The sequence below is a fragment of the Xenopus laevis genome, chromosome 1S (assembly GCF_017654675.1).
Source record: "Xenopus laevis strain J_2021 chromosome 1S, Xenopus_laevis_v10.1, whole genome shotgun sequence".
Classification (NCBI taxonomy): Eukaryota; Metazoa; Chordata; class Amphibia; order Anura; family Pipidae; genus Xenopus; species Xenopus laevis.
This window is the reverse complement of record NC_054372.1, coordinates 196180240-196207260: the sequence shown is the minus strand read 5'-3', so window position 1 is coordinate 196207260 and position 27021 is coordinate 196180240. Positions and strand designations below refer to the sequence as shown.

At 42.5% G+C, this 27021-nt stretch overlaps 1 protein-coding gene across 2 annotated transcripts in view; it reads left to right on the top strand.

The window, feature by feature from the left end:
* The window catches only part of pik3c3.S (phosphatidylinositol 3-kinase catalytic subunit type 3 S homeolog), a 135822-nt gene that overhangs the window by 24848 nt on the left and 83953 nt on the right, over positions 1-27021 (top strand). For both annotated transcript variants that reach the window (XM_041580659.1, XM_041580657.1), the window contains 8 exons: positions 320-415; positions 13121-13192; positions 13808-13912; positions 14800-14892; positions 15323-15508; positions 21119-21270; positions 21375-21465; positions 23435-23502. In XM_041580659.1, coding sequence (XP_041436593.1) covers positions 320-415; positions 13121-13192; positions 13808-13912; positions 14800-14892; positions 15323-15508; positions 21119-21270; positions 21375-21465; positions 23435-23502 — 863 coding nt within the window. The remainder of the gene's footprint in view (positions 1-319; positions 416-13120; positions 13193-13807; positions 13913-14799; positions 14893-15322; positions 15509-21118; positions 21271-21374; positions 21466-23434; positions 23503-27021) is intronic.

The following is a 27021-nucleotide window of genomic DNA, read 5'->3' as shown; positions in this document are numbered from 1 at the left end:
TTGCTCAAGAGCCAGTGGTTGGGGATTAATGTTCTAAGGTTTTGAAGACTGATTTCCTATTGGACAGGAGAGTAGTTTTGTTATAACTGCTCTTTGGGCTCCATGGATGGACATGACATTTGCTTCTTCATGATTTCTAAGAGAGGTATCATGGGACCTGTTATTGTGCCTCGCTGCCTGCAGCTCTGGAGCCCAAGGCTCCACAATGGGTGGGAACTGGGAAAAGGCTGAGTAGAAGAGGGTTCCAGTAAATGTATTGATTTATCTTTACCATTCTTAATTCTCAGATCTTTCCTTTTCTTTTTTTCTTTCCTTCCAGAGTGAAAAACGCAGTTCAAATTTCATGTACCTGATGGTGGAGTTTCCCTGCGTAAAATGTGACGAAAAAGAGTACGGGATCGTTTACTATGAGAAGGTAGGTCCTGCTGTTTCATGGTCAATACATGCACAATAAGGACACCACAACCAAAAGGGAAGCTCCCCCCTGGATCACACACAAACCCAACCTTTATCTTTATACACGTCGGGGAGTTTGTCGAATTGTCTGCATGATCTAGGGGTTCATTGAGACATCAACCCCTTTAAAGGGATTGTTCACCTTTGAGTTAACTGTTAGTATGATGTAGAGAGGGATATTCTGAGACCATTTGCAATTGGTTTTAATTTTTTATTATTTGTGGTTTTGGAGTTATTTAGCTTTTTATTCAGCAGCTCTCCAGTTTGTAATTTCACCAATCTGGTTTCTAGGATCTAAATTCCCGTAGCAGCCATGCATTGATTAGAATAAGAGACTGGAATATGAATAGGAGAGGCCTGCATAGAAAGATGAGTAATAAAAAGTAGCAATAACAATACATTTGTAGCTTTACAGAGTATTTGTTTTTAGATGGGGTCAGTGACCCCTATTTGAAAAGCTGGAAAGAGTCAGAAGAAAAAGGCAAATGATTCAAATCAGACAGGAATTCATTTTGCCCAACGCTTCACTTAAGATAGTGGAAGATAAGTGATAATTCCTGTTGTCTGTGAGGAGATTCCTGAATCCAGAGGAGGGGGAACGTTCCGCATAGAGAGAGCAGCGCGAGGCACTCACTGTTCAGTCTTGAGTGTAAAACTTTACCTCCCCCTTGTTAAATCATTTAAGGACAACGTATCAGACAGGCGTTCACCAACCTCAATAACTGAACTCTGATGTCACCGTCATTTTTATTCCAGAGGGTTTGTGGTGCCAAAAGTTAGGCACGCCCAAGTGATTATATTTATGTAACCCCTTTTTGGCCACCCCCCTGGTGCCAAGGTTATACATCATATATTTCTTACCAAAACAGTTCCTGAGTCCCGTTTGCTAATTGAAAGGTACTGGGAAACTCCTCTCTGGCAGTGCCTCCACCTAATGGGATCCAGGAATACACCTGCGGGTGGCCCCATTAGGAAAACATTCAAATACACAAAGTACTGTGTAACAAATAACTTTATGTAACATTAAAGGCAAAGTAAAACACCTTTACATTTGCATTACCCATTCGCCTGGGAATATATGCAGTCCAAGATCCTCGCCCTCTGTGCCAGGCAAAGTCCCATAACTCATTTGGTAGACGAGTCTTAATTCCCTTTCCCCAAAGAGTACATTGTTCCCAGGTAGCGTAGTGGTACTTTTCCCAACCGGACAAAGTGCTGCTCCTACCAGGGTCACAAATGGAAAACATCCTTGATCCTCTACCTCTATCCTCCCCAGGCACATTCACGTGGGGGCTCACACAGAGCTGGAGCAGGCATCCACAGCTATGACATCCTTGGTCCAAGCACCTTGTAGCTTGCACCACTTTCTGAACTGTAGCTCCCAGCACTGTATAAAGCGCAAGCATTCCAGGTCCAGATTCTGGAATCAGGAGCTTCTGACCCTCCTGGTCTAGCTCCCAGGCATGGGGCTGCTGCACCCGAGCCTCAGAGGCCTCCTGCCCCTACATCCTTGTGGCTGAGATCACTATCTCCTCAATGAAGTAGTATCCAGCTTATCTCTGCTGTTTGAGCACATGGCTTGTCTTTTTATAGTGGTGCAGCAGTGACGCCTAGTGGCTTCCTTTGGTATTGGCCATGCTGCATCAACACAAGGACTCTGGCCTCTGCCAAGCCCCTAGGAAACCCTGTAGCTACAGTCCAAGCAGGGGGTTTCCAGCCATGAGGCTCAGACTGGAGGGGAATTAACCCTACTGGTCCCTACATTTACTTACCTTAAACCCCAGGCTGGTTCTCCTATTAGCAGAAAACTGCTTCGGTCCAGGAGATATTCCAGCGAGCACCACAAGAGATTGGCTTCTTTCTTCTTCAAATTTCCAGGGGCAGATGCATGCGCAGTAGAATGAAATATCGACTTTGTTAAAGTTTCAAATTTCACTCTTATGCAAACGTGCACCAAGTGAAGAAAGAAGAAGGTGATCTCTCCATGGTGCTTACTGGAAGAACCCCGGACCGGAGAAGTTTTCTGCTGATAGGAGCTCCAGTCCGGGGTGTGAGGTAACATTTGGCACCCCCAAGTAAATATGCCTTTCCCTCTACTTTAAAGGGGAACTCTGGCTTCCAAACCAAAATCTGATAAAGAGACCCATTTTCTATGCTGAAATCCAGCTGGTTAACAGTTCTTCTCTTTCTGTATCATTTGAAATCCTGGCAGGGAAGGAGGGACTAAACACTAATGTTACAAACTGTAACAACTTCTCCACAGCTTACAGACAGCATACAGGAACTACATAACCCACAATTCATTGCACTGGGATGTTCCTTTCCTTACTGAAATCACGTGTGCAGGGAATTGTGGGGTTTGGAGGATGCAGGCTGAGGACAGATGGCTGTTGCTACAAACAGTAGTCAGTCAGCTCAGCAAATTAGTCAGACACATCAGCAGGAGAGCAGGGGGCTGGGCTTAGGGAACTGTCAGGAACCATTAAAAATCATGAAAAGTCTGCATATTTTTTAAATGATGTATATTGCAAAGTTGCTTGAAATGATGTTTACTTTTCAAAAAACGTAAGTTATGTTTTTGTGGAGTTCCCCTTTAAGAATTTATTTTCTTTCACCAAATATCTTGGAGCCATAAAATGTTAATTAATGTAATTGTGTCTATCTCTTGCTCTTCCAATTAGGGATGCACCGAATCCAACATTTTGGATTCGACCGAATCCACTATTTTGGATTCGGCCGAATCCTTCACGAAAGATTCGGCCAAATACCGAACTGAATCCGAATCCTAATTTGCATATGCAAATTAGAGTGGGAAGGTGAAAACATTTTTTAATTTCTTTTTTGTGACAAAAAGTGACGTGATTTCCCTCCCAGTCCCTAATTTGCATATGCAAATTAGGATTCGGTTCGGCCGGGCGGAAGGATTCTGCCGAATCCGTATCCTGCTGAAAAAGGCTGAATCCCGAATGGAATCCTGTATTCGGTGCATCCCTGCTTCCCATGGGAATCATGTCTGCTTTGAAGCACAACCTAAAGTGTAAAACACTATGGGGCATATTCACTAAAGGGCACATTTTCGCCTGTGAAGGCTTCGCCACACTTCATCAGACATTAATTCACAACACATACACCAATTCACCAAAATGTGAATCTGCTTCTCGGCAGCTAAACCCTGGAGAAGTTTCGCTAGCGTAAATTCGTCAGCGTGATCATTTCACATCGAACTTTTGCGAACATCCATTTCTGCCTAGCAAAACTACATAAACACACTTGTGCTTTGGTCAGTTTGAATATGGTGGGTACATATAGGTCATATATATATATATATGTCTTTATTAAAAATATTGGTACAAATGCTTGAAGTGGCCACGTATTATTACACATGTCCAAGGAAGCAAAATAAAGACAATGTCCTAGACATGAGCCCACCCTAAAACAAATGTGACATGCCCCTCAAATGGTTGGGATAAATGTTAACACAAAAGTCTTTTCATAGTTACAACTTTTAAAGACAATCCCACTTTAAAATATGAAAAAATGCCAGCGTATTTTTAAGATTTTTATGAGTTTCGGGCATAAAGATTATGATATCACTGACATGGGATTGAGGAGGATGTAGCTCCATCTTATCAGTTCACCAGGTCTGAGGTGGTGAAGGAAACTGGCGAAAGAGGCAATTCGTCGCCCCGAAAGAAGAGGAGATTTGTCGCCGGGTGACTAATTTCCTCGAAACTGACCATGTGTCTCTGCCCTAAGCAGACCCCTGATTGTCGCGTACTGCAAAGTCATTCTCATACCTCGTGCCAATATGCATTGCCCTGCCTATAGCATTTCTATATGCGATCAATACTGCATTAGAATCACATTAAAGCTTAGGCACCTGAAAGGCAGCAGCAATTACCATTTACTGACCTTTATGTACAGCAGGCGGAGAACTTATTGGATCATTTAATTTGGACAATAAGTTGTGAGAATATGAAATAGTGGTCACTGGTTTTGGAATGTAGGCCTCATTTGTCATCACCAACAACATTAACAAAACTCTTAACATTTTAAGATATATCAATACCACTGGACTGATCATACCAAATGTTTTCTTCACTTCAAAATGTGCCGTCTCATTGCCGCTTTATTGCTGCATTCAAATGAAGTCAAACGAGCACCCCAGAAGTTTGTATCCTTAGTTCCCGGAGAAGATCCTCAAACTATGATTTTTCACGAGTCCCAGACGTGTCCGGCTTTGACAAATGCAGCTACTTTCTAATGGGCTGCTCTGGGCCCGTTCCCTTCCTTCTGCAAATAATGTAACATTTGTCTGCCGGGACTTGTCATGCTTTCAATAACTGTAAAAAGATCACCTGTCCAATTTGTAGAGCTGAATTGCAAAAGGCTCCCTTGTCGCCCACCTCCGATGACATATAGTCCTCTGGAAGATTACTTGTCGTGCATGAGCTGATAAATCTGCTTCTGGGTCTTGGAAACAAAGGCTTGTGTTTAATAGAAGCCATCTGCCGAATATTGTGCTCACAAAACAAATGGACTAGGTCGGCTGTTCTGGTCCTAGTTACCTACTCCTTTGATTTCCTATGTATAATGCATAGTCTTGGTTTGACTTAGGTTCAAAACCCATACGGAACTACAGTGCAGAGTTGTCTTCCTTCTTGTTACAACCTGTGCCATCTATTACCATGTAATGCTGGTCACCCCGGGGGCAATAGATCCATGGGTCACTGTATATATTAATATGTAATGAACTGTGTACCTATTGGCTCCATGTTGGCCAACAGGACGTCGAAAGATAGAGGCTCTGAAGGAACAAAAAAAGATTCCACACATAACCAATATAGAGAACCTCACCAAGTAGAATCAGTGGTCCAGATGCCCCAGACCCTCAGCTTGGGGAGACATGCCTGGGCCTTCCAGCACTCTAGGAAATCCACAGGGCCACAGATGCACAAGAAAAAACAACTTTTATTGGAATTAAAGGAGAAGGAAAGGTTAAAACTAAGTAAGTCTTATCCGAAAGGTCTATATAAACAAACCAGTAAACCCCCAAAGTAGTGCTGCTCTGAGTCCCCTGTCAAAAGAAACAGCACATTTCTTTCCTTCTATTGTGTACTCATGGGCTTCTGTATCAGACTTCCTGCCTTCAGCTTAAACCTCATTGCCCTGGGCAAGAGCATGCTCAGTTTGCTCCTCTTCCCCCCTCCCCCTGCTCTGCTGTAATCTGAGCCCAGAGCAGGGAGAGACTCAGGCAGGAAGTGATGTCACACCAAGCTAATACTGCAGCTCCTATCCTAAACAAACAGAGAGTTTCTAGAGCTTTTTACTCAGTTATGGTAAAACATTCTACAGAATAAATATAGCATTCTAGCTTGCACTATTGCAGCTAATCTATTGGCAATAAAATGCCTCCGTAGCTTTCCTTCTCCTTTAATAAAAATATAAGCATCTGCAAAGGCCCTACGAATTTCATGCTCAGCACACGCTTAATAATGGGCTGAGCATGAAACGCATAGAGCCTTTGGATATGCCTGAAACGAGGGAAAAAAATAAATCCTGTTCCAGTGTCTTATTCAAACCAGTGCATGGTTGCTAGGGTAATTTGGACCCAATTGCAAACAGCAGAGCTGCTGAATAAAAAGCTAAATAACGTAAAAACCTCAAATAATAAAAAAAAAAGGAAAAAAAAAACAATTGCAAATGGTCTCAGAATATCACTCTCTACATCATACTAAATGTTCCTTAAAAACCCCAAATAATACAAAAAAAAGAAAAACATAATTGCAAACTGTCTCAAAATATCACTCTCTCTTCATCATACTAGTTTAAAGGTGAACAACCCCTTCAATATGGATGCAATAAATTTTTGAGGTGTTTGTCTGCTTTGGGGAAGCCGAATTCACTGTATTTACACTGCCTTGGAAAAGTATTCACCCCGCCCTTGGCTTTTTACCTATTTTGTTACATTCCAACCTGTAATTTAAATGTTTCTTAATCTTCTTTTATGTGATGGATCTGCAGAAAATAGTCTAAGTTGGTGAAGTGAAATGAGAAAAATATATATAAAAAGAAAAAAAAAACTGAAAATTTGCAAGTGTTTATGTATTCACCCCCTTTGCCATGAAGCCCCTAAAAAATCCTGTTGCAAGCAATTACCTTCAAAAGTCACATAATTAGTGAAATTCAGTCCACCTGTGTGCAATCTAAGTGTCACATGATCTGTCAGTATAAATAAACCTTTTCTGACATGGTACCACAACAAAACTGCCCAGAGAGGGCCACCCACCCCCCCCCAAAAAAAAAACCTCACAGATCGGGGGGCAAGGACGGCATTAATCAGAGAGGCAGCACAGAGACCAAAGGTAACCCTGAAAGAGTTGCAGAGTTCCACAGCAGAGACTGGAGTATCTGTCCATAGGACCACAATAAGCCGTCCACTCCATAGAGCTGGGATTTATGGAAGAGTGGCCAAAAAAAAGCCATTACTTAAAGTTAAAAGTAAGAAGTAACGTTTTGAGTTTGCCAAAAGGTATGTGGGGACTCCCCAAATGTATGGAGGAAGGTGCTCTGGTCTGATGAGACTAAAATTTTACTTTTTGCCCACCAATGAAAATGCTATGTCTGGCGCAAACCCAACACATCCCATCACCCCAAGAACACCATGGCCTCAGTGAAACATGATGGTGGTGGCAGCATCAGGCTGTGCGGATGTTTTTCAGCAGCAGCGACTGGGAAACTGGTCCAAGTCGAGGGAAAGATGGTGCTAAATACAGGGATATTCTTGAGCAAAACCTGTCTCAGTCTGCCTGTGATTTGAGACTGGGACGGAGGTTCACCTTCCAGCAGGACAATGAGCCGAAGCATTACTGCTAAACTGCAACACTTGAGTGGTGAAACAGGGGAAACATTTAAATGTGTTAGAATGGCCCAGTCAAAGTCCAGACCTCAATCCAATTGAGAATCTTTGTCAGACTTGAAGATTGCTGTTCACAAGCGAAAACCATCCAACATGAAGGAGCTGGAGCAGTTTTGCCTTGAGGAATGGGCACAAATCCCAGTGGCAAGATGTGGCAACTCATAGAGACTTATCCAAAGCCACTTGCAGCTGTAATTGCCGCAAAAGGTGGCTCTACAAAGTACTGACTTTAGGGGGTTGAACAGTTATGCACGCTGTAGATTTCTGTTATTTTGTCCTATTTGTTGTTTGCTTCACAATTAAAAAAAAAAATCCTGGTTGTGAGGCAACAAAACATGAAAAATGCCAAGGGGATGAAGACTTTTGCAAGGCACTTTATAGTGGTGGGAATCCATATGAACTATTACCTTAACTTTTTCCTTGATGAACAAGTTGTACTGGCCCAGAAAATAAAGATCCTTCAAACCACTCATTGACACCATTCTAACAAGCATTTCTGGTGGCTGTGGTCAATGGCCTTACTAACCAAGGCAGGAGGGAGAACATATTCACTCCCTGCAGATCGTGCCCTGGCTGGAATCAAACTTAGGGCCCCAGCATTGCAAGGTAGATGTGCCACCCACTAGGCCACCGTACTACTCGTTTGTTACACATTTTAAATGTTTTTAAAGCTTTTTGTTAATGTAATTGCTTCTGAAAGCCAGGTGTCCCTTCTCTGCACTTCTTAACTATTGAAACGATATTGGATAAGCCAGCTGATTTAAGCCTCCATCCAGCAGTTAAAGAAAGGATAGAGAAATAATGCTTTCAACAACATCTTCAAATAACTTTAATGTACATTGGTTAACGTGATATTGTCTTTATTTTTGAGTTTACCTCCCAGCCCCACGACACATTACACATTCTTCACATTTGTTTGGCATCCATAATGGAAAATTCATAATCTTCCTCTAAATACTTTTCTCCGTATCCTGACGTCAGAGCGCTGCTCTTTAGCAGCTCATTACATGCACTTTGCAACGAGGGAAGACTTTCAGTAGAACTTTTCAGCTTTGCTTTGCGCATAAATATGAAGCCCCAAGTCTCACCGGCAGTTTAACAGCTCGGATGTGGTTGAGCGCAAGGCTCCTTAGACTCTCTTACTTAAAGGAATCTCAGGCTGGAGAGTTTTGCTTTAGTGCTACTGAAGCTCCTGGGTCCATATTATTTCATTTGATATTCAGTAAAAAAGCCTCATTACAGAGCTGCTCTGCAAATCTGACCTTAACTTGAGCCACATGGAGTACAAAGTATCCTTTGGGTAAATCTAGAAATTGCTTTGGAGTGGGGGAAGGAGGGTCTCATTTGCTTCTCATTTTGCACAGTAATGGGTACACATTTACATTGTCTTTTAGGCCTGGGATAGATGCCAGACTCTGTCTGACTGACTTTTAAAATGTCAGTGAAAGAAAGAAAGAAACTTATATAGAGAATACGAACATAGGGGCAAATTCACTAAGCCGCGAAGCGCCGAACGCTAGCATTAATTCGCTAGCGTTTGGCATTTTCGCTACTGCGCAAATTCACTAACGAACGCTGGCGTAGTTTCGCTAGTGTTACTTCGCAACCTTACGCCAGGCGAAGTTTTGCTAGCGACGAAACTACACAAATTCACTAACTTGCGCAGTGTACTGAACGCTACCTTTTACGCTAGACTTCCTTCGCCACCTCAGACCTGGCGAAGCGCAATAGAGTAGATAGGGATTGTTTCAAAAAAAGTCAATTTTTTTTCTAAGTCCCAAAAAAACGCTGGTGTGTTTTCTACATGATGGCTGATAGGCTGAAAAAGATCTAATTTTTTTGGGGGCTCCCCTTCCTCCCCCCTACATTTCCTGACTCATGGCAACTTACCTAGACAGTGGGCACATGTGTAGGGCAAAATAACATTTTTATTTGCTGATTTGAAGGTTTTCTAGGCTTTTGTAGTGTAGATACGTGTTCCTCCATTGAAATTTGAATTTCGCGCCGTATGCAAATTAGCCTTCGCTAGCGTAACTTCGCTTTATATAGCGAATCAACGCTAGCGCAACTCCGCAACCTTACGCTACCCCTGTGCGCAACTTAGGATTTTAGTGAATTTGCGGAGCCCTGGCGAAAATACGCCTGGCGAAGTTGCTCCTGGCGCAACTTCACATCTTAGTGAATTTGCCCCATAGTGTAGCGTAACCAACAGGGGTCTCGGGTACGCTGCCCAGGGCTTTTAGCTAAGGTTATTTTGGAGCAGATGTCAGAACATCAATGTTGCATCTCCAAATCAGCCTTGTTAAAGCAATGTAGTAGAATTATATAATTATGTTGCCTGACGCACTTTGTGCTCTGCTTTGAAAGAGTCACCAGTGGCCAAAAATGCTACTGTGGCTCAAACATTTTCATTCGATTGTAACACTCACATGTTGTAAGGAAAAGAATATACACTACAGCACTGGTGACTAGAAGAGCCAATGGTTGCGTTGCGAGTTATTTAAGCTCATGTGGATTCCAGAACCGCTAGTGACAAGAGAAGACATTGCTCTGATGCAAGAGAGGGCAATGGGGCTTTTAGTCAGGGCTTAGACAAGAGAAAATATAAAGGAAAATATAGGTGCGCTTCTTATTTGCTTACTCAAAGATATCGACAGAGGGTTGTTCTTTTTGTGGGCCACTTCAGTTGCCTTAGGTTAGTTCAAAAGAACTTTGTCCATATTCCACTGACCCCTCAGATATCAAGGTGAGATTGACCAGAGTTGCCTTATACAGTTCCTTTTCTTTATTATGCATATATATTGTATATAGCATAATCACATTATCAATCATATGTACCTTCTACCTTCCTTGTGCCGCATGGGTCCTAATGACTGGCATCTGGTACCTGTCCGATACTTCCACATACTATAAATGAAGGACTTTTGAGGGTTAGTGACGTTCTAGATTTTAACAGGGATGTGCCACTATGCCTACAACTAGAGATGCACCGAATCCAGGATTCGGTTCAGGATTCTGCTTTTTTCAGCAGGATTCGGATTCGGCCAAATCCTTCTGCCCAGCCAAACCGAATCTGAATCCTAATTTGCATATGTCAAAAAACAAGGAAGTAAAAAATGTTTTCCCCTTCCCACCCATCATTTGCATATGCAAATTAGGGTTCAGATTCGGTTTGGTATTCGGCCGAATCTTTTGCAAAGGATTCGGGGGTTCGCCGAATCCAAAATAGTGGATTCGGTGCATCCCTACCTACAACCATTTACACAGTTGCCTCCTACCTCTCTGGAGACCCTGATTACTGACCTCTATTGGTTACTAACTCTGCTTCAAGTACAATGGTCTTAAGAATTACGGGCTTAGGTTGGACAGTCAAGAAGCAATGCCATAGCCAATTAGGACTTTGCTCTCCCCTCCAAACCCAACGGCATTGACTGTCACAGGTCAGTAACTGGGGGAATAAGGGAACTTATGCATGGGCATTTAGAGTTGCTAAGGCTTTTTAAGACATAGTGCCACATCCTTGTAAAATTCTAACATGCCATTATCCCTTTAAAAAGCTAAACGTATGGCTCTATTTGAGCACAATGGAAATGTGTTTTTTCCTCTCCGGTGCTCACAATCTAATAATGTTGTACCTGGGGCTAAGAGCAAATGTTATAAATCATTTTCCAATCTGTAGTTTCTGTCGGGTGTAACACATCAGAGGCTGAGATAAATGACCAGAGGTCCCTTTTGTCCCAGAAGGCTCAAACTGGATCCCATATTTCCTTTTGGGTTAAAAGAAACATGGCGGCAGAAATCCATAGCACTGTAGGATTGGAGAATCCGTTACAGAACCAGTGAAAGGGCCCAGCGTGACAATGTAAGGTGCCGGACACCTCAGAAACTTCCAAATAGGACAGGGACTTCTGGCTTTGACTTAAAATGTCGTCAAGTCTGAGATGGCGGATTTTTGGATTCAGACTTTTTGCTGCATCAAACTTTATTAAATCTCGAAAATTCGATTTTTTTTTAAAAAAAAATCTGAAAAGTTTTGCATCAAAAAGCCTGACCGGAGTTTTTTCACCTCCAAGCCCTCAACTTCTCAGTTCGAAATAAGCATCTGCTTTGAGGCTACTGGGGGGCAACATGCATGGGGTTCGTGAGCAACATGTTGTTTGTGAGCTGCTGATTGGGGATCACTCCTCTCTGGTGTAGAAACCTCCATCTATATCTCTTTAACACTTAGCACTTAGCATTTATTAAGTCCTCATTGTGAAGAAGTATTTGCTTGCTTCCTTCTCATCCCTACTTCTCTCTCTTTCAGTGCACTGTCTTTATTGGATGTCACCATCCCTTCTTTCACTCCCAAGCCCTCAACTTCTGAATTCAAAAATAAGCATCTGGGAGCAACATATTTCTCCTTATCTTGTAAGGATAAGTAGGAATTCATTCAGCTCCAAGGGAAAATGAATAGGTTGAAAGGTCATTTAGTCATTTCCCTGTCTTTATAGGCTTTTTTTTTATTTAGTTATGGTCCTCTTGCCTTGGGTAAAGGTTGGACTCCATAGCTTAGTTATGGTCATCATGCCTTTAGCAAAGGTTGGACTCCATAGCTTAGTTATGGTCCCTGTGCCTTGAGCAAAGGTTGGACTCCATAGCTTAGTTATGGTCATCATGCCTTGAGCAAAGGTTGGACTCCATAGCTTAGTTATGGTCATCATGCCTTGAGCAAAGGTTGGACTCCATAGCTTAGTTATGGTCCTCATGCCTTGATCAAACGTTGGACTCCATAGATTAGTTATGGTCATCGTGCCTTGAGCAAAGGTTGGACTCCATAGCTTAGTTATGGTCATCATGCCTTGAGCAAAGGTTGGACTCCATAGCTTAGTTATGGTCATCATGCCTTGAGCAAAGGTTGGACTCCATAGCTTAGTTATGGTCATCATGCCTTGAGCAAAGGTTGGACTCCATAGCTTAGTTATGGTTATCATGCCTTGAGCAAATGTTGGACTCCAAAGCTTAGTTATGGACCTCGTGCCTTGAGCAAAGGTTGGACTCCATAGCTTAGTTATGGTCATCATGCCTTGAGCAAAGGTTGGACTCCATAGCATAGTTATGGTCATCATGCCTTGAGCAAATGTTGGACTCCATAGCTTAGTTATGGACCTCGTGCCTTGAGCAAAGGTTGGACTCGATAGCTTAGTTATGGTCATCATGCCTTGAGCAAAGGTTGGACTCCATAGCTTAGTTATGGTCATCATGCCTTGAGCAAAGGTTGGACTCCATAGCTTAGTTATGGTCATCATGCCTTGAGCAAATGTTGGACTCCAGCAAATGTTGGACTCCAAAGCTTAGTTATGGACCTCGTGCCTTGAGCAAAGGTTGGACTCCATAGCTTAGTTATGGTCATCATGCCTTGAGCAAAGGTTGGACTCCATAGCTTAGTTATGGTCATCATGCCTTGAGCAAATGTTGGACTCCAAAGCTTAGTTATGGACCTCGTGCCTTGAGCAAAGGTTGGACTCCATAGCTTAGTTATGGTCCTCGTGCCTTGAGCAAAGGTTGGACTCCATAGCTTAGTTATGGTCCTCGTGGCTTGAGCAAAGGTTGGACTCCATAGCTTGTAGTAGGATAGGCTTATAATGAAGAGGTGCCCTGTTCATTTCTTATGAACTTCTGTAACTCACAACAACCACAATTACAGGTATATTATCTGCGCCCAACTTCTGTTCTAATGTAGCCTTCTACATTTCTGTCCTGCAGGACGGTGACGAATCGACTCCGATCTCCACAAGCTCAGAGATTGTTAGAGTTCCTGACCCTCAGATGTCAATGGTAAGGGTCAAACCTCTGTTTAAATTCAATGTCTGGAAGGGGTTGTTCACATTTGTGGTAACCATTAGTATGGTGTAGAGAGTGATATTCTGAGACAATTTGCAATTGGTTTTCATTTTTTTATTATTTGTGGTTTTTGACTTATTTAGATTTTTATTCAGCTGCTCTCCAGTTTGCAATTTTAGCAACTGGTTGCTAGAGTCCAAATTCCCCATAGCAACCATACATTGATTTGAATAAGAGACTGGAATATAAATAGGAGAGGCCTGAATAGAAAGATGAGGAATAAAAAGTAGCAATAACAATAAATGTGTAGCCTTACAGAGCAGTTTGTAGATGGGGTCAGTGATCCCCCCATTTGAAAGCTAGAATGAGTCAGAAGAAGAAGGCAAATAGTTAAAAAACTATAAAAAATAAATAATGAAGACCAACTGAAAAGTTGCCTAAAACTGACCATTCTATAATGCTTAAATCTATATAATTTTGCTTAAATAGCACCCAGTCACCCTCAATAAGGATTTGTTACAAACATTCAACAATGTGACCTTATTTAAAGGAGAAGTCCAGCCTTTTAATGAGGAAGTTATTTGTTTTCTTCTCGTTTCTGTGACGTAGGAGAATTTAGTGGAGAGCAAGCATCACAAGCTGGCCAGGAGCCTCAGGAGTGGCCCATCCGATCACGATCTGAAGCCAAATGCCGCAACGCGGGATCAGCTTAACGTGAGTTTCATGTTTACATGTCGATCTGTGATTCCAATGAACAACAAAAACATCTGAAACTACTGACTGACCTGCTGGAAATATTCCCTTAGTGACCTAATCTCTATAGGAGCTCACTGCAACCAGAGGCCATACAGGTTTGGGCACTAAGGATATATATCCAGAGCAAGTTAAAGGAGAAATAAACCCTAAAAATGAATGGGGCTAAAAATGGCATATTTTATATAGTGAACTTATTGCACGAGGCTAAAGTTTGAGCTTGTCAATAGCAGCAATGATCCAGGACTTCAAACTTGTCACAGGGGGTCACCATCTTGGAAAGTGTCTGTGACACTCACATGCTCAGTGGGCTCTGATTGGCTGTTGAGAAGCTAAGCTTAGGGCTCGTCACTAATTATCCAGCAGAAAATGACCTTCCCTGGCTGTAATATAAGCTGATGCTACAGGTTTGCTGATTATTCAATTCTGATGCTAATTGCACTGGTTTCTGTGCTGCCATGTAGTAATTATGTGTATTAATTACTAATCAGCCTTATATTGTGACATTTCTATTCTATGTGTACTGTATATTGTGAGTGGGTCCCTAAGCTCAGTAAGTGACAGCAGCACAGAGCATGTGCAGTGAATCAGCAGAAAAGAAGATGGGGAGCTACTGGGGCATCTTTGGAGACACAGATCTTTACTGCTAAAGGGCTGTGGTTGCCTTGGGCTGGTACAGAAGCACAAACCATCATGAACAACATTTCTACCCACTTCTTTAGTTAGGATTTAGTTCTCCTTTAATTATCGTTAATTTGCAGAATACATTTATCTAATATCTCTCATTTATACTAACACTGCCCCAGCCACCACCTTCCCTGCCCTCACCTATTTGTTTCTATCCTCAGATCATTGTTAGTTACCCCCCAACCAAGCAGCTGACATCAGAGGAACAAGACCTGGTGTGGAAGTTCAGATATTACCTGACGAATCAGGAGAAGGTAAGAGCTGACACTTTATAGCGTATAGGACTGACAAATGTAAAGAAAACAGGAAAAAAATCTGAAATTCATATTTTCTCCCCAGTAGCTTTAGACAGAGCGGTGCATTTAATGAATGTGCCAATGTAAAGCATCAATTTCTGCGCTCACCTGCTGCCTGTAATGACTCCCAGTCAGCCCTGAGGCAGAGACACGCAGTATTAACAGCAGAGGTGGCTGCTTGAGAAGAAATTGATATACAGAGAAATTAGCTGAACAGGAATAAATCTCTGAACGGCTGTTTTATACTCAATATTGAGTTCTGTCCATGGAGGGCATTTTCTGAAATATGATTGGTTAAGTACTAGATGTTTCATTTAACCCTCCGTCGTCTGCTACATACACTTGGAAATGGAATAACCCTACTGTGATTATTATTCTCATGCTCTAGGCTCTGACCAAGTTCCTCAAGTGTGTCAACTGGGACCTGCCTCAAGAAGCCAAACAAGCCCTGGAACTACTGGGGAAATGGAAACCGATGGATGTCGAGGATTCTCTGGAACTGCTCTCCTCCCATTTTACCAACCCAACGGTGAGGCGTTATGCAGTCGCAAGGCTCCAGCAAGCCGATGATGAGGTAAGACTTGCTTTTGGTGGCTTCATTTTCACCCAAAATGTTATTCCTTGTAATTGTGGATCTCTCATTAGCCATGTTCCCCTTATGATGCTCCAGTCTTTAATATACCATGCAGGGCCCCGTACTACAACATTTTCAGGCCCCACACAAAAACATTTTCTGGGCCCCCTAGTCCCCGCCCTCCTCAGCCCAGCCCCCTAATCCCCACCCCAGACCTCGCCCACACGACAGTTTTTTGCGGGTTCAGGACGTCAGTTTTGGCTCCTTTCGTTGCTTTGGGTCTTTTTGCGGGTTCAGGACTTCAGCTTTGGCTCCTTTCGTAGCTTCGGGTCTTTTTGTAGCTTTGAGTCTTTAATCACCTTTGACTACATTTGCGGGTTCCGATCTTTGGCACTTCAGGCTTTTTGTGGCTTTGGCTCCGTTCGCAGCTTCGGGTCTTCGGCACTTCTGCTCTAAGGGACTTCAGTAGTTCGGCGCTGTCAAGGGGGGGCCTGGCTAATTTGAAAAGTGCAGCACAGCTGGGCCCCCCTCTAGGCCTGGGCCCAGTACAAATGTACCCCCGGTGCCCCCCTGATGGCGGCCCTAACCCCATGGTCAGCATGCAAATGTCCCTGCCAGAGTTATTAGACTCCCAATGAATCCTTTAGACGAGTGATACAGATCAGATACTTCAGCTCCAAATGCCAAACCAATAGCCTTTGGCACTATAATATGCCACTGACAGCGAGAGGATTGAATTCAATCCCCATCAATCACCTTGCCGTCAGTTACCAATAAAAATGACAGTGACAGAGCAATATTCACAAAAGGAGAAGTGGGAGACAGGGATTTTCCCAGGTATTTGTAGGGCCCTCCAACTCTGTAACCCTTGTTTGTTATACACCATGTATTCCCATGTATTCCCATGTATTCCCATGTATTCCCATGTATTCCCATGTATTCCCATGTATTCCCTGTTTGTTATATCTAAGGTAAAGACCTGCGTATCCTGTTGGCGATATATAAATAGATATAAAAATAAATTAATATTTTACTAAACTGGCCTGACAAGCACATCGAATCTATAATAAATCATATGGATTTTGTTTTATGATCTGTTTTAATGCTGCCATTGGTCCAGCCTAATCAGCTACATCGTGGATCTGATTCCTGTTGGAACGTCATGGGAAAATGTCTGGGCTTTTTCTGTGCAGAGCCAATTTCCAATTTAAAGCTGCGTCTGTTTATAGATGCGTCTGACTGTATGTCTAGCGTATGTCTGTCTGCCTGTGCATGGTATCTCTCATTAGATTCTAATTAAATGAAATCTGGGATGATTTCAGTCATTGTCTAAGTGGTGTTTCAGGTGCTGAGTTTTTGGGCGCAAGGTTGGAAGTGTTTGAAGAAGGCCTGTGTGACTTTGCCTCTGGGGAGCTGCCACTTGTTGTGTGGGCTAAGCCAAAACCTGTGGGTTGGTGGGGTTTGGGCAGACCACTTATTCACCCACTGGGTTTTGACCTTAAAATTTCCCAGTAGTCTCCCCGTCAGTGACCTAACTCCCTAGTCCAGCCCCCTCTGTTGTCTTCACCACCATGGGTTACCACTGACTGCACTGGGCACTAAGCAGGAAGCACCAAACACACCCTGTACCTAAAAAACATTTTTGACTGTACTGGATTATAAAGCGCCCTGTTAAAGGAGAACTAAACCCCCGTTAATCAAAAATCCCAATCCCCTTCCCTCCATTGGCCCCTCCCTGCTTTCACGACCCGCAAGTACCTTATCCGCAACCTGGACACGCGACCCGCTGACCATCAAGAATCAGGAAGTGCTGTCATTGTAAACCAGAAGTGACATCATCGGAAGTAGACATGATCAGAAAAAAGGAGTAAAAAAAAAAAGGGAGTAAAAATCGCTATTGAGAAGACCCATGGCCGACCCGCGACCCGCAGAACCGCTGACTTGCGTCTTTTGACGCAGAGGTTTTTGATTAACGGCGGTTTAGTTCTCCTTTGAAGCCCATTTTTACAAAGTGACTCATTTAAATAGTCACATTCCCCTCTACCAGATCAATACCCTTTGGCCAATGATCGCCTAAACTGAGGCACGCTTCAGCGAAAATGACTACTGAAATGTGGTACACCTGTCCTTGCACTCCTTATTATATTTAGCCTTTACTTGTCCTTTAAATATTTGGCTTACTTTCCTTCAGAAAACAGGAGCCAAAAAAAAAAAATAAAAAATAGCCGAGGCATTATAATCCATTTTGAACAGCCTGTGGGCTTGTTAGGGAAACTGATCTGCATGTGCCAAGCGGGATGTGGCAGTTAGAGAGTTACTAAACGAGCAATTAGAGTGGCTTTGTGCAGGCAGAATAACGAGTCCCTCTTTTACTTGTCCAATTCTGACCCTTTCTGATAATCTGATTTCAATTTCATTACTTGTTTGAACAATATATTGATTCCGAGCTGGCAGGTCAGGCCCCTTATTTCTCGAGCTGGCAAGTGGGCAGTCATATTCAATCTCTTTTCCAGCTCCGCCGTAACCTCTGAGCTCTGAAACGCTTAGAGAGGCGCAGCGGTGCTCTGAATGGTGAATAGGTTATTTTCAGCTGAAACTTGGAAAAGAAGGAACAAAGCAACTCTTTAATGAGACTGGAGTTTTCCCAAAGACGTTCCATGTATAACACAAATTAGTTTTTTTACTTGATCAAAAGTAAATATGCACCGAACCCATTATTTTGGATTCGGTCGAACCCCCGAATACCGAACCGAATCAAAATCCTAATTTGCATATGCAAATTAGGGATGGGAAGGGAAACCATATTTTACTTCCTTGTTTTGTGACAAAAAGTCACGTGATTTGGTTTGGCTGGCCAGAAGTATTTGGCCGAATCCGAATCCTGCTGAAGAAGTCAGAATCCTGGCCGAATCCTGAACCAAATCCTGGATTATGTGCATCCCTAATCAAAAGATATTTTCCTCACCTTTTAATCTTGATAGTCATATGGGTTCATGGTTTCTGCCCATTTAAAGTAGATACGGTGCTCCAAAGAAAACTATCTGATACGATATATATCATTGAATGAAGCTCAGGTTCCTGAGAGATTCCCAAGGATTAATTTTAGCACCTTGAGGGGAAGTCACTTGACTTCTTCCATGGGATGGAGCTTCTGGGCACCCTCCCATAGCCAGCAGCCATTACTTTACAGCCTCCTTGATCTACATTCCTCCACCAAGTCCTAGACCTAACACTCAAATAGTTTTGTTCTCTGCCCCATGGCAAATAGAAGTTGATGTGTGAGCACAATGGTACCCTGCACCCCCAAGGCAGCTTATCAAACATGTTCTCCACCCAAAAAAGAACAGGAGAAAGATGACTAAATTAGTGGAAACTGGTAGTTAAATAATCTGCACTGGGTCATTCAGTGATGCAGGACTGTTGAGCTTCTGATGCAAGCCAGCCTCAATCAGATCAGTCCAACTGGACTTCAGTGGGCCAGAAGTTACCCTTGAAGTGGTTCTATGTCCTCAGTCTGCTCAAGGGCTCCAAGGACTCTGCTAGACTTTGCTTTGCCTGCAGCTTATGATAGAATTATAGAGAGAGTTTTATGACGATGCATGTAAAGCATTAAATGGCAAAATATGCTGCTAGGATTTCTCCCCCCATTTTCTTTTTAATATACTCCTGTCTCTCTGCCTACTGCTGCTGGGTGTCTCAATTAATAGACTTACAGGTTGCAAATATTTTATTTACTGATGTCTACCAAATGCTGATCAGTATACAGTGTTGTCATCTTGTGCTCCCACCCCCAGCATGTAAGCATCCCACATAGTCGATCCGATACCTGTTCAATAATCTAGGCAAGTGTGTTGATCACAGGAGAGTAAATGTTATTATGGGAGTACTCTTACGTGGGACTATTACGTATGCTTTGCACAAGCTTCCACGAGCATCCTCACTTTGCATGTAGTTAGTGGAAGCATGCCCTTTATGTAATGGAGCTTTATCCATAAGTGTCTACTTGTTATGGATATTAATCTGCTTGTGTATAAGGTGATGCACGTTCATTTACGTATTCAGTGCAGCATTGACGTCCCGTGATTGAACACTTTCTTTCTACATAACTCAAGTGCTTGTTTTATTACCATGCCTGTCGCTTGAGCGATAGCTTATGTCAGGTATTTAAAAGCCTTTAATAGTGTTTGGCCTCCATAATTACCTTAATCGTTGTACGTATTACAGTTTAATGATATGGTTCCAGCCTGTGGATCTCCAGTCCTATGGAAAAAAACGGAAGCATATGTTATTGAGACAACACAACATTCATAGACTTTCGTCCAGTCTGTGGACCTCCAGTTCTAGGGAAAGAAAAGCACAATTCAAAGACATTGATCCAGCCTGTGGACCTCCAGTTCTAGGGGAAGAACAGCAGCTTATTGTATTGAGGCAAGTTGAAAAGCAAGGAACCATTCAGAGACTTGCATCCAGTCTGAAGACCTCCAGTTCTAGGAAAATAACTTCAGCATATGGTATTGAGACAAGTTAAAAGTCAAGGAACCATTCCGAGGCATAGATCCAGCCTGTGGACCTCCAGGTCTAGGGGAAGAACAGCAGCATATGGCATTGAGACAAGTTGAAAAGCAAGGAACCATTCAGAGACTTGCATCCAGTCTGAAGACCTCCAGTTCTAGGAAAATAACTTCAGCATATGGTATTGAGACAAGTTAAAAGTCAAGGAACCATTCAGAGGCATAGATTCAGCCTGTGGACCTCCAGGTCTAGGGAAAGAACTGCAGCATATGGTATTGAGGCATGTTGAAAAGCAAGACACCATTCAAAGACGTTTGTCCTGCCTGTTGACCTCCAGGCCTAGGGAAAGAACTACAGCATATGGTATTAAGGCAGGTTGAAATGCATGGAACCATTTAAAGACATGGATACAGACTGTGGACCTCCAGTTCTAGAGAAAGAACTGCAGCATATGGTATAAAGGCAAGTTGATATGCAAGGAACCATTTAAAGACATTGATCTAACCTGTGGACCTGTAGTTCTGAGGAAAAAACAGCAGTGTATAGAACAGATTAAAAAGCAAGACATCATTTAGAGACATGATACATAAAGGGCACATATTTGCACTTAAATAATTAATTTGAAGCTGGTGTTTATTGATGTCCTTAAGGTTATATGAATAAGATTATATGAATCAATAATGCATAAGTGTATTGTGTGCCTCATGCCAATGGAAAAGACTTCTTGTACTCTGCGTGTCTCTGCCGGACTGGGGAGCAGGTTCAAGTCGGTAGAGATGTGGATGGTGAGTGCGGGTCGCAGGTTTCTGAATTTAGACCCATGCTGGACTCTGCTATGTCCAAATCAGCATATATGTGTTAACTCAAATAGCACGACCATAAATCTCATTGTAAATGAACTTCATGGAGCCTCACAGTTATGGAGCCTCTGATTTAGAGAATGTAGCATTCTGATTAATAGGACAACACGTGTATTAACATTCAGTTTTGCTTTCCCTTTTGGCTTTCTTAATTAAAGATTCATTGGCACCATCATTAGTAAAAGATAACAGAGTCAGCCACCATCTGGAGTTCAGTAATGAGTTTTTGTCTCTGTAGGACCTGCTGATGTACCTGTTACAGTTAGTACAAGCGCTGAAGTATGAGAATTTTGAAGACATAAAGAGTGGCTTAGAGCCAACCAAGAAGGACAGTCAAGGACCCATGTTAGAGAGCATGACCACCTCTGGAATAAACCCAGAAACAGACAGGTACAGTATGTGCCTTTATTTAATTCAAGTTATTGTGACATAGCTGTACTTCAAAACCCTCCAAAATGATTCTGACCAAACTGTCGATTTTTTCGTCCCCACAGTTCGCAGATCATTTCGAATCCTCTCCCTGCAGTATCATCTCCTGCACCACCTTCTAAGACTAAGGATGGTTTAGATGCTGAGAATCTAGAGGTGAGTAGTGAACACCCCATGTTCTTTTGAATCCTAAAGACTAACAGGGTTTCGGGAGATCTAAAAGGGAGAGTTTGCCCCACCGTTTTAAAAGTATGATTAATTTTCGGTGGGATAAGAGGACCTTCCATATTTCTTTAGTATAAGGAAACCTTTACATTACTATTGGAGTTTGCGTGAGGCAGGACTACGGGCAAAGTTGAGCAGTTATACAGCTGAAGAAAGTTCTCTCCTTGTAGGACAGACATAATAACACCTTATTTATGGCACTGACATAACACTGGCAATAGCAGCACAACGTTTATGGAACCAACAAACCGCTACGGGCAATCACTTCCCTGTTCAAGGGGAAACACAACACTAGAGGCAATTTCCACACTGCTTGTGGGAGAGATACTGTTGTGGGACTTGCACACTGCATGACATATATTTTGTCTTTCTTTAGTAACAGATACGGTGTTTATGTATGTGGCATAGTGACCTAAAGAAATAATGAAATTTGACACCCAAGTTATAATGTTTTTTTTTTGGCCCACCCCAATACATAATTCCACAGTGACTCCCAGCATGTCACAGCACTGTGATCCCCAGCAACCCTCAGCATAAAATGGATATATATTTTTGCAATGCACTATGCTGCTTTAGAGTGGGCTCTGGCCGCTTACACACTGGTAGCCAGTGGGTCTTGCTGTATTATCTCCACCTGTATCCACTATCCATGTCTGACATTTTAGGTAAGGCCTAATGGCCTTGACTGGAGAAATAAATACCTAACGGACTGACTATTCCATTTCCAGATATGCAGGTGGTCAGAGCAAGGACCACATCGGTTTGCAGATGTGGTCAGCAATCCGACACGATTTTAAAACCTGCCCGATCCACATCGGTCCGATTACCGGCCAGATATTGGTCAGAGAAGCCCCTGCTGGTCTTATACAGACAGACCATGTTGGCAGCTTATTGGCCAGTGTATGGGACCCTCTGACGGGCTTCTCTGACCACTATCTGGCCGGTAATGGGACAGATGTGGATCGGGCAGGTTTTAATATTGTGTCGGATTGCTGACCACATCAGCAAACCGATGTGGTCCTTGCTCTGACCACCTGCATATCTGGAGTTGGAATAGTTAGTCCGTTAGGTATTTATTTCTTGCCGATCTCCTCACAGTCTCTCCACTGTCCAAGAAATATCCAAATACAAAAAAAAGATGATCAGCGCCTGAGGCAACAGAAATCAGTGTAGTACGTTCAATTAAGTATATTATATAGGCGCCACCCAGTGTTTGCATCAATTATTACATGGGTGCCTGCTTTCCACGTTTAGATTTGGATTGTGGCTTTATACTCGTGATGGTGAACGTTCCTGTGTTTGGTTCCCAAAAAACAAACAAACAAAAAAAAAACCAATATCCACCGACTGGCCAAAATGCCTACTTACAAAACAATGGTTTGGTATGGCGTATAATGTGGAAGCAATCACATATAGTTCAAATCGGGCGTGCATCCCCGGCGATTGTCGGGCTCCAGGGCCCACGATTGGATCAGCCTATCACCCACCTTGAAACGAGTGAGTCTTTTCGCGTGTATGGCCACCTATAACCTGTATGAATAGATACCATTGGACCATGCCAACAGCTACGAAGCCATAGAAAACGCAATTCATCTGAAATATATATACAGTAGAACCCCCATTTCAAGTTTTCCCTCATTTTACATTGTTGTTTTGTGGTCCCACCTATATATTATGCAAAATACATTTCCCTGATTTTGCATTTTCCTACAACATTTTTTTCTGGTCCCCTGAAAAACGTAAAATGGGGGTTCTACTGTATATTAACTAGTCGTCACATAAAAGAAGAGGCTTGTTTGTGCAATAAAATGTTTAATATGCAGAACTACAATCTCAGCTCCCGGTGTTTCTCTGTGTATAATCGCTCATTATACCGTGTTTTGTATCTTTCGCTCCCCAGCAAGACCTCTGCACTTTCTTGATATCCAGAGCCTGTAAGAACTCCACTCTGGCCAACTATTTATACTGGTAGGTGCACCTCCATCGACGTGGGGCTTCAGCAGGTTAGCAGAGTTCCCTGTGTTTATTTTTAATCATGCGGAGCTCATGAAATATACAGCTTCCCTGGTGTGGATGCAAAAAGCAGGTATTTGGCGTGGGTTTGGCGGGGAAGGATTTATGAGATCTGATCCCATGAATGTTGCATATTTGTGTTGGGTAAAAGGGAATTTGAGAACATCCATTTGGGGTTTGTAGACCAATCGTAAAACTGTCAGAGCCTGAAATCTGATGTTGCCTCAGCACAGCTTGGAATATACGGCTTTCCCTGCTAGTAAACTGCCTCTTCTACAGTGTAAAAACAGTAATACTAATAATTGGTATTATTACTTCATTATTACTCTTACCTTGAGTTTTGCTAGAGTAGCCCTGGAGGTAGAGTCCTGCAGCGGGTCGGGTACCAGTGGGTTACCCGCAAAAACCTATGGGTTGTGGGTAGAAGTTCCGGGTACGGGTATAGACAGCGGTTCTGCGGGTTTGCAGGTAGGGCCGCGGGTCTTTTCAATAAGCATTTTTACTACTTTTTTTCTGATCACGCCTACTTCCAATGATGTCACTTCCGGTTTACAATGACAACACTTCCTGATTATTAATGGTCAGCAGGTCCGGGTTGCGGTTGAGGTACATGCGGGTCGTGTAGCGGGTAAGAATGCGGGTCCGGGTTGCGGATTGCAGGTTGCGGGTACAGGTCGGGTATGGGTTCCATAAATGGACCTGCACAGGACTCTACCTGCAGGCTCAGGGGAACTGCATGTGGCACTTGGGCTCATTCTCTTTCTTAGGCAGTTAATTCCTGCTATGCCACCGGAGTGTAATATATTACTTTCTCTTGATTCTGTATATGGACCCTCTCTAACAGGAGCTGGGACTCATTCATAAATAGAATAAATACATGGTCCTTGGTTTATTCCCATCTGCATATAAAAAGGAATCCTATAAATAAATATGGGGGAGCATTTGCTATGCCTCTGGGCAGAAGTGCAGCCGTTATTTAAAGCGGAAAGTCAGAGGACAGAAGTGCAAAAAATGGTGCATTGTGGACTTTCCTAGCACTATAAACACTTGCCTTCCTGCATAGAAATGACCCGTTATGACTCCCTGGTTTGGGTGCGAGTCGGACAGCACAAGCTCAGAGAATTCTGATGCTCACCCACGGCAGTCGTAATGGGGCATATGTTACTCCCTGCTGGCTTCATGTTATAGAGAAACTATCACAAAAATGAATTTATTTATTTTTTTAAGAACATTTTTATTATTTATTCAAGTTTCACATTGACAGCGAACAGTTTGCCCTCAATGGGCCATGACATTTTCTACAGTTACAAAAGAAACGGCTTAAGATGAATTTCAGCAATACAAACCCATAGAAAACAGAACTTTTCCTATGGATGACTTCAAAATATTGGTCCCAGTGAAACCGGCAAGTCACCAACCTGCCACTCCCCACCATACAGACATATCGTGCCCCCAACCGTCATACCAGGGCATCTTTATTGATTTTATTTGATATCCCCTCTTCCCTTATTTCACCATCACCCAGCAATAGCTCAAAAGTGTGACATGGCCTCAATAGCATCCCAACTATGAAAATGAAAATTTAATATAAGCTTCAGCATATTAAAATAAGAAATTTTCTAAATACTATCAATTTAAAATTCTGTATTGTTTCTGAAATAATCACGTTTATCTTCACGATTCCTCTCTCAGCATCTGTTTCTCTTCATTCTCTCTTCATGCAGCAGTTGGGTGTCAGATATTCACTGACAGTTACATCCAATATATCTTATAGGGGGCTCATTTCCTAGCAGATGTATTAGAGGTCACTCAAATAACTGATTCCAGTACAAACAAAATGTAACAAAATAACTGTATTTTGCACAAATCCTGCATGTAGAGAGACATGATGTCTGGTGAGTTTAATAGAGTGAGCTCTAATACATCTTCTAGGCAAAAGGAGCCCCCCTATAAGATATATTGGATCTAACTGTCAATGAATTAAGCCTGAGGACCAGTGGCGTTTAATATGAGGTGCCATAATGATAGACTGTGCCCCAATACTTGTATATAGTGAATAAAGTCCCCCCCTTTTGTAAAATATAAGGATATTATAAATTACCGAGGAGTTTCATGACCATATAAAAGTACGAGGCTGAAGGCCGAGTGTTTTTATACAGGTCATGGAACTCCGAGGTGACTTCTAATATATTCATATTTTACAACTGGGGGTACTTTATTTATTATAATACACACATTTTAGTTAGTCATGTAACAGAAATGACATCACTACTCACCGTTTATAACTGATGACATCACTACTCACCGTTTATAAGGATATAATTTACAAGATATTCATGGCTTTTGTGTATTATATTCATATAACCATCAGGCGGGTGTATTGGGGATGTTTCCAATCTATTTGCTGCATGGCATTGATTGAGGTTTAGCTGTGGGGTTATTAATGTACAGTAATGCTCATTTATTAGTAGGGATGCACCGGATCCACTATTATGGATTCAGCCGAACCCCCGAATCCTTCTTGAAAGATTCGGCCGAATACCGATCCAAATCCTAATTTGCATATGCAAAAAGGGGAAAACATTTAATTTTACTTCCTTGTTTTGTGACAAAAAGTTAAGTTCCCTCCCGCCCCTAATTTGCATATGCAAATTCGGTTTGGCCAGGCAGAAGGATTCTGCCGAATCTGAATCCTGCTGAAAAAGGCCGAATCCTGAACCGAATCTTGGATTTGGTGCATCCCTATTTATTAGTGATATTGATGGGTGGGGACATGTGTTGCTCTTGGCCAGAAGCTTCTGCTTATTGGTAGGGATGCACCAGGATTCGTTGCGGGATTCGGCCAGGATTTGTCTTTTTTTTAGCAGGATGCGGATTCGGCCGAATCCTTGTGCCTGGCCGAACTGAATCCTAATACTAATTTGCATATGAGCCTATGATAAGGGATTTTATCCCGAAACGCGTTAGGTGTGTGATCAGCTACCTGCTACAATTAAAACAGCCCAGAAGTGCCATCTATTCAGATGATTGCGTATGTAAATTAGGGGCGGGTGGGGAAATCATGTGACTTTTTGTCACAAAAGACGATTTTTTTCCTACTTTTTCCTTTCCTGCACCTAATTTGCATATGCAAATTTGGATTTGGTTCGGTTGAATCTTTCACCAAGGATTCAGGGATTCAGCCTAATCCCAAATAGTGGATTTGGTACATCCCTACTTATTGGTTATTAGACTAATTAGTAATGTTCTGTATTGCTAGTTACAAGTCTTGCACAGGGAGAATACAGGTCTTGTACCTAGTGAGTTTTAGTCCCAATACGGTTAGGCTGGACATACAGGAATGATGTACTACACTTCTTGCTAAGTTTTGCCTCCTACTCGCCCCTTGTGATTGGATTATGATACACAGGAGGAATAAAGGGATAAGAAAGGCAATAGAGAAACACACACGGCTGATACTAGAAGCTAAAGAGA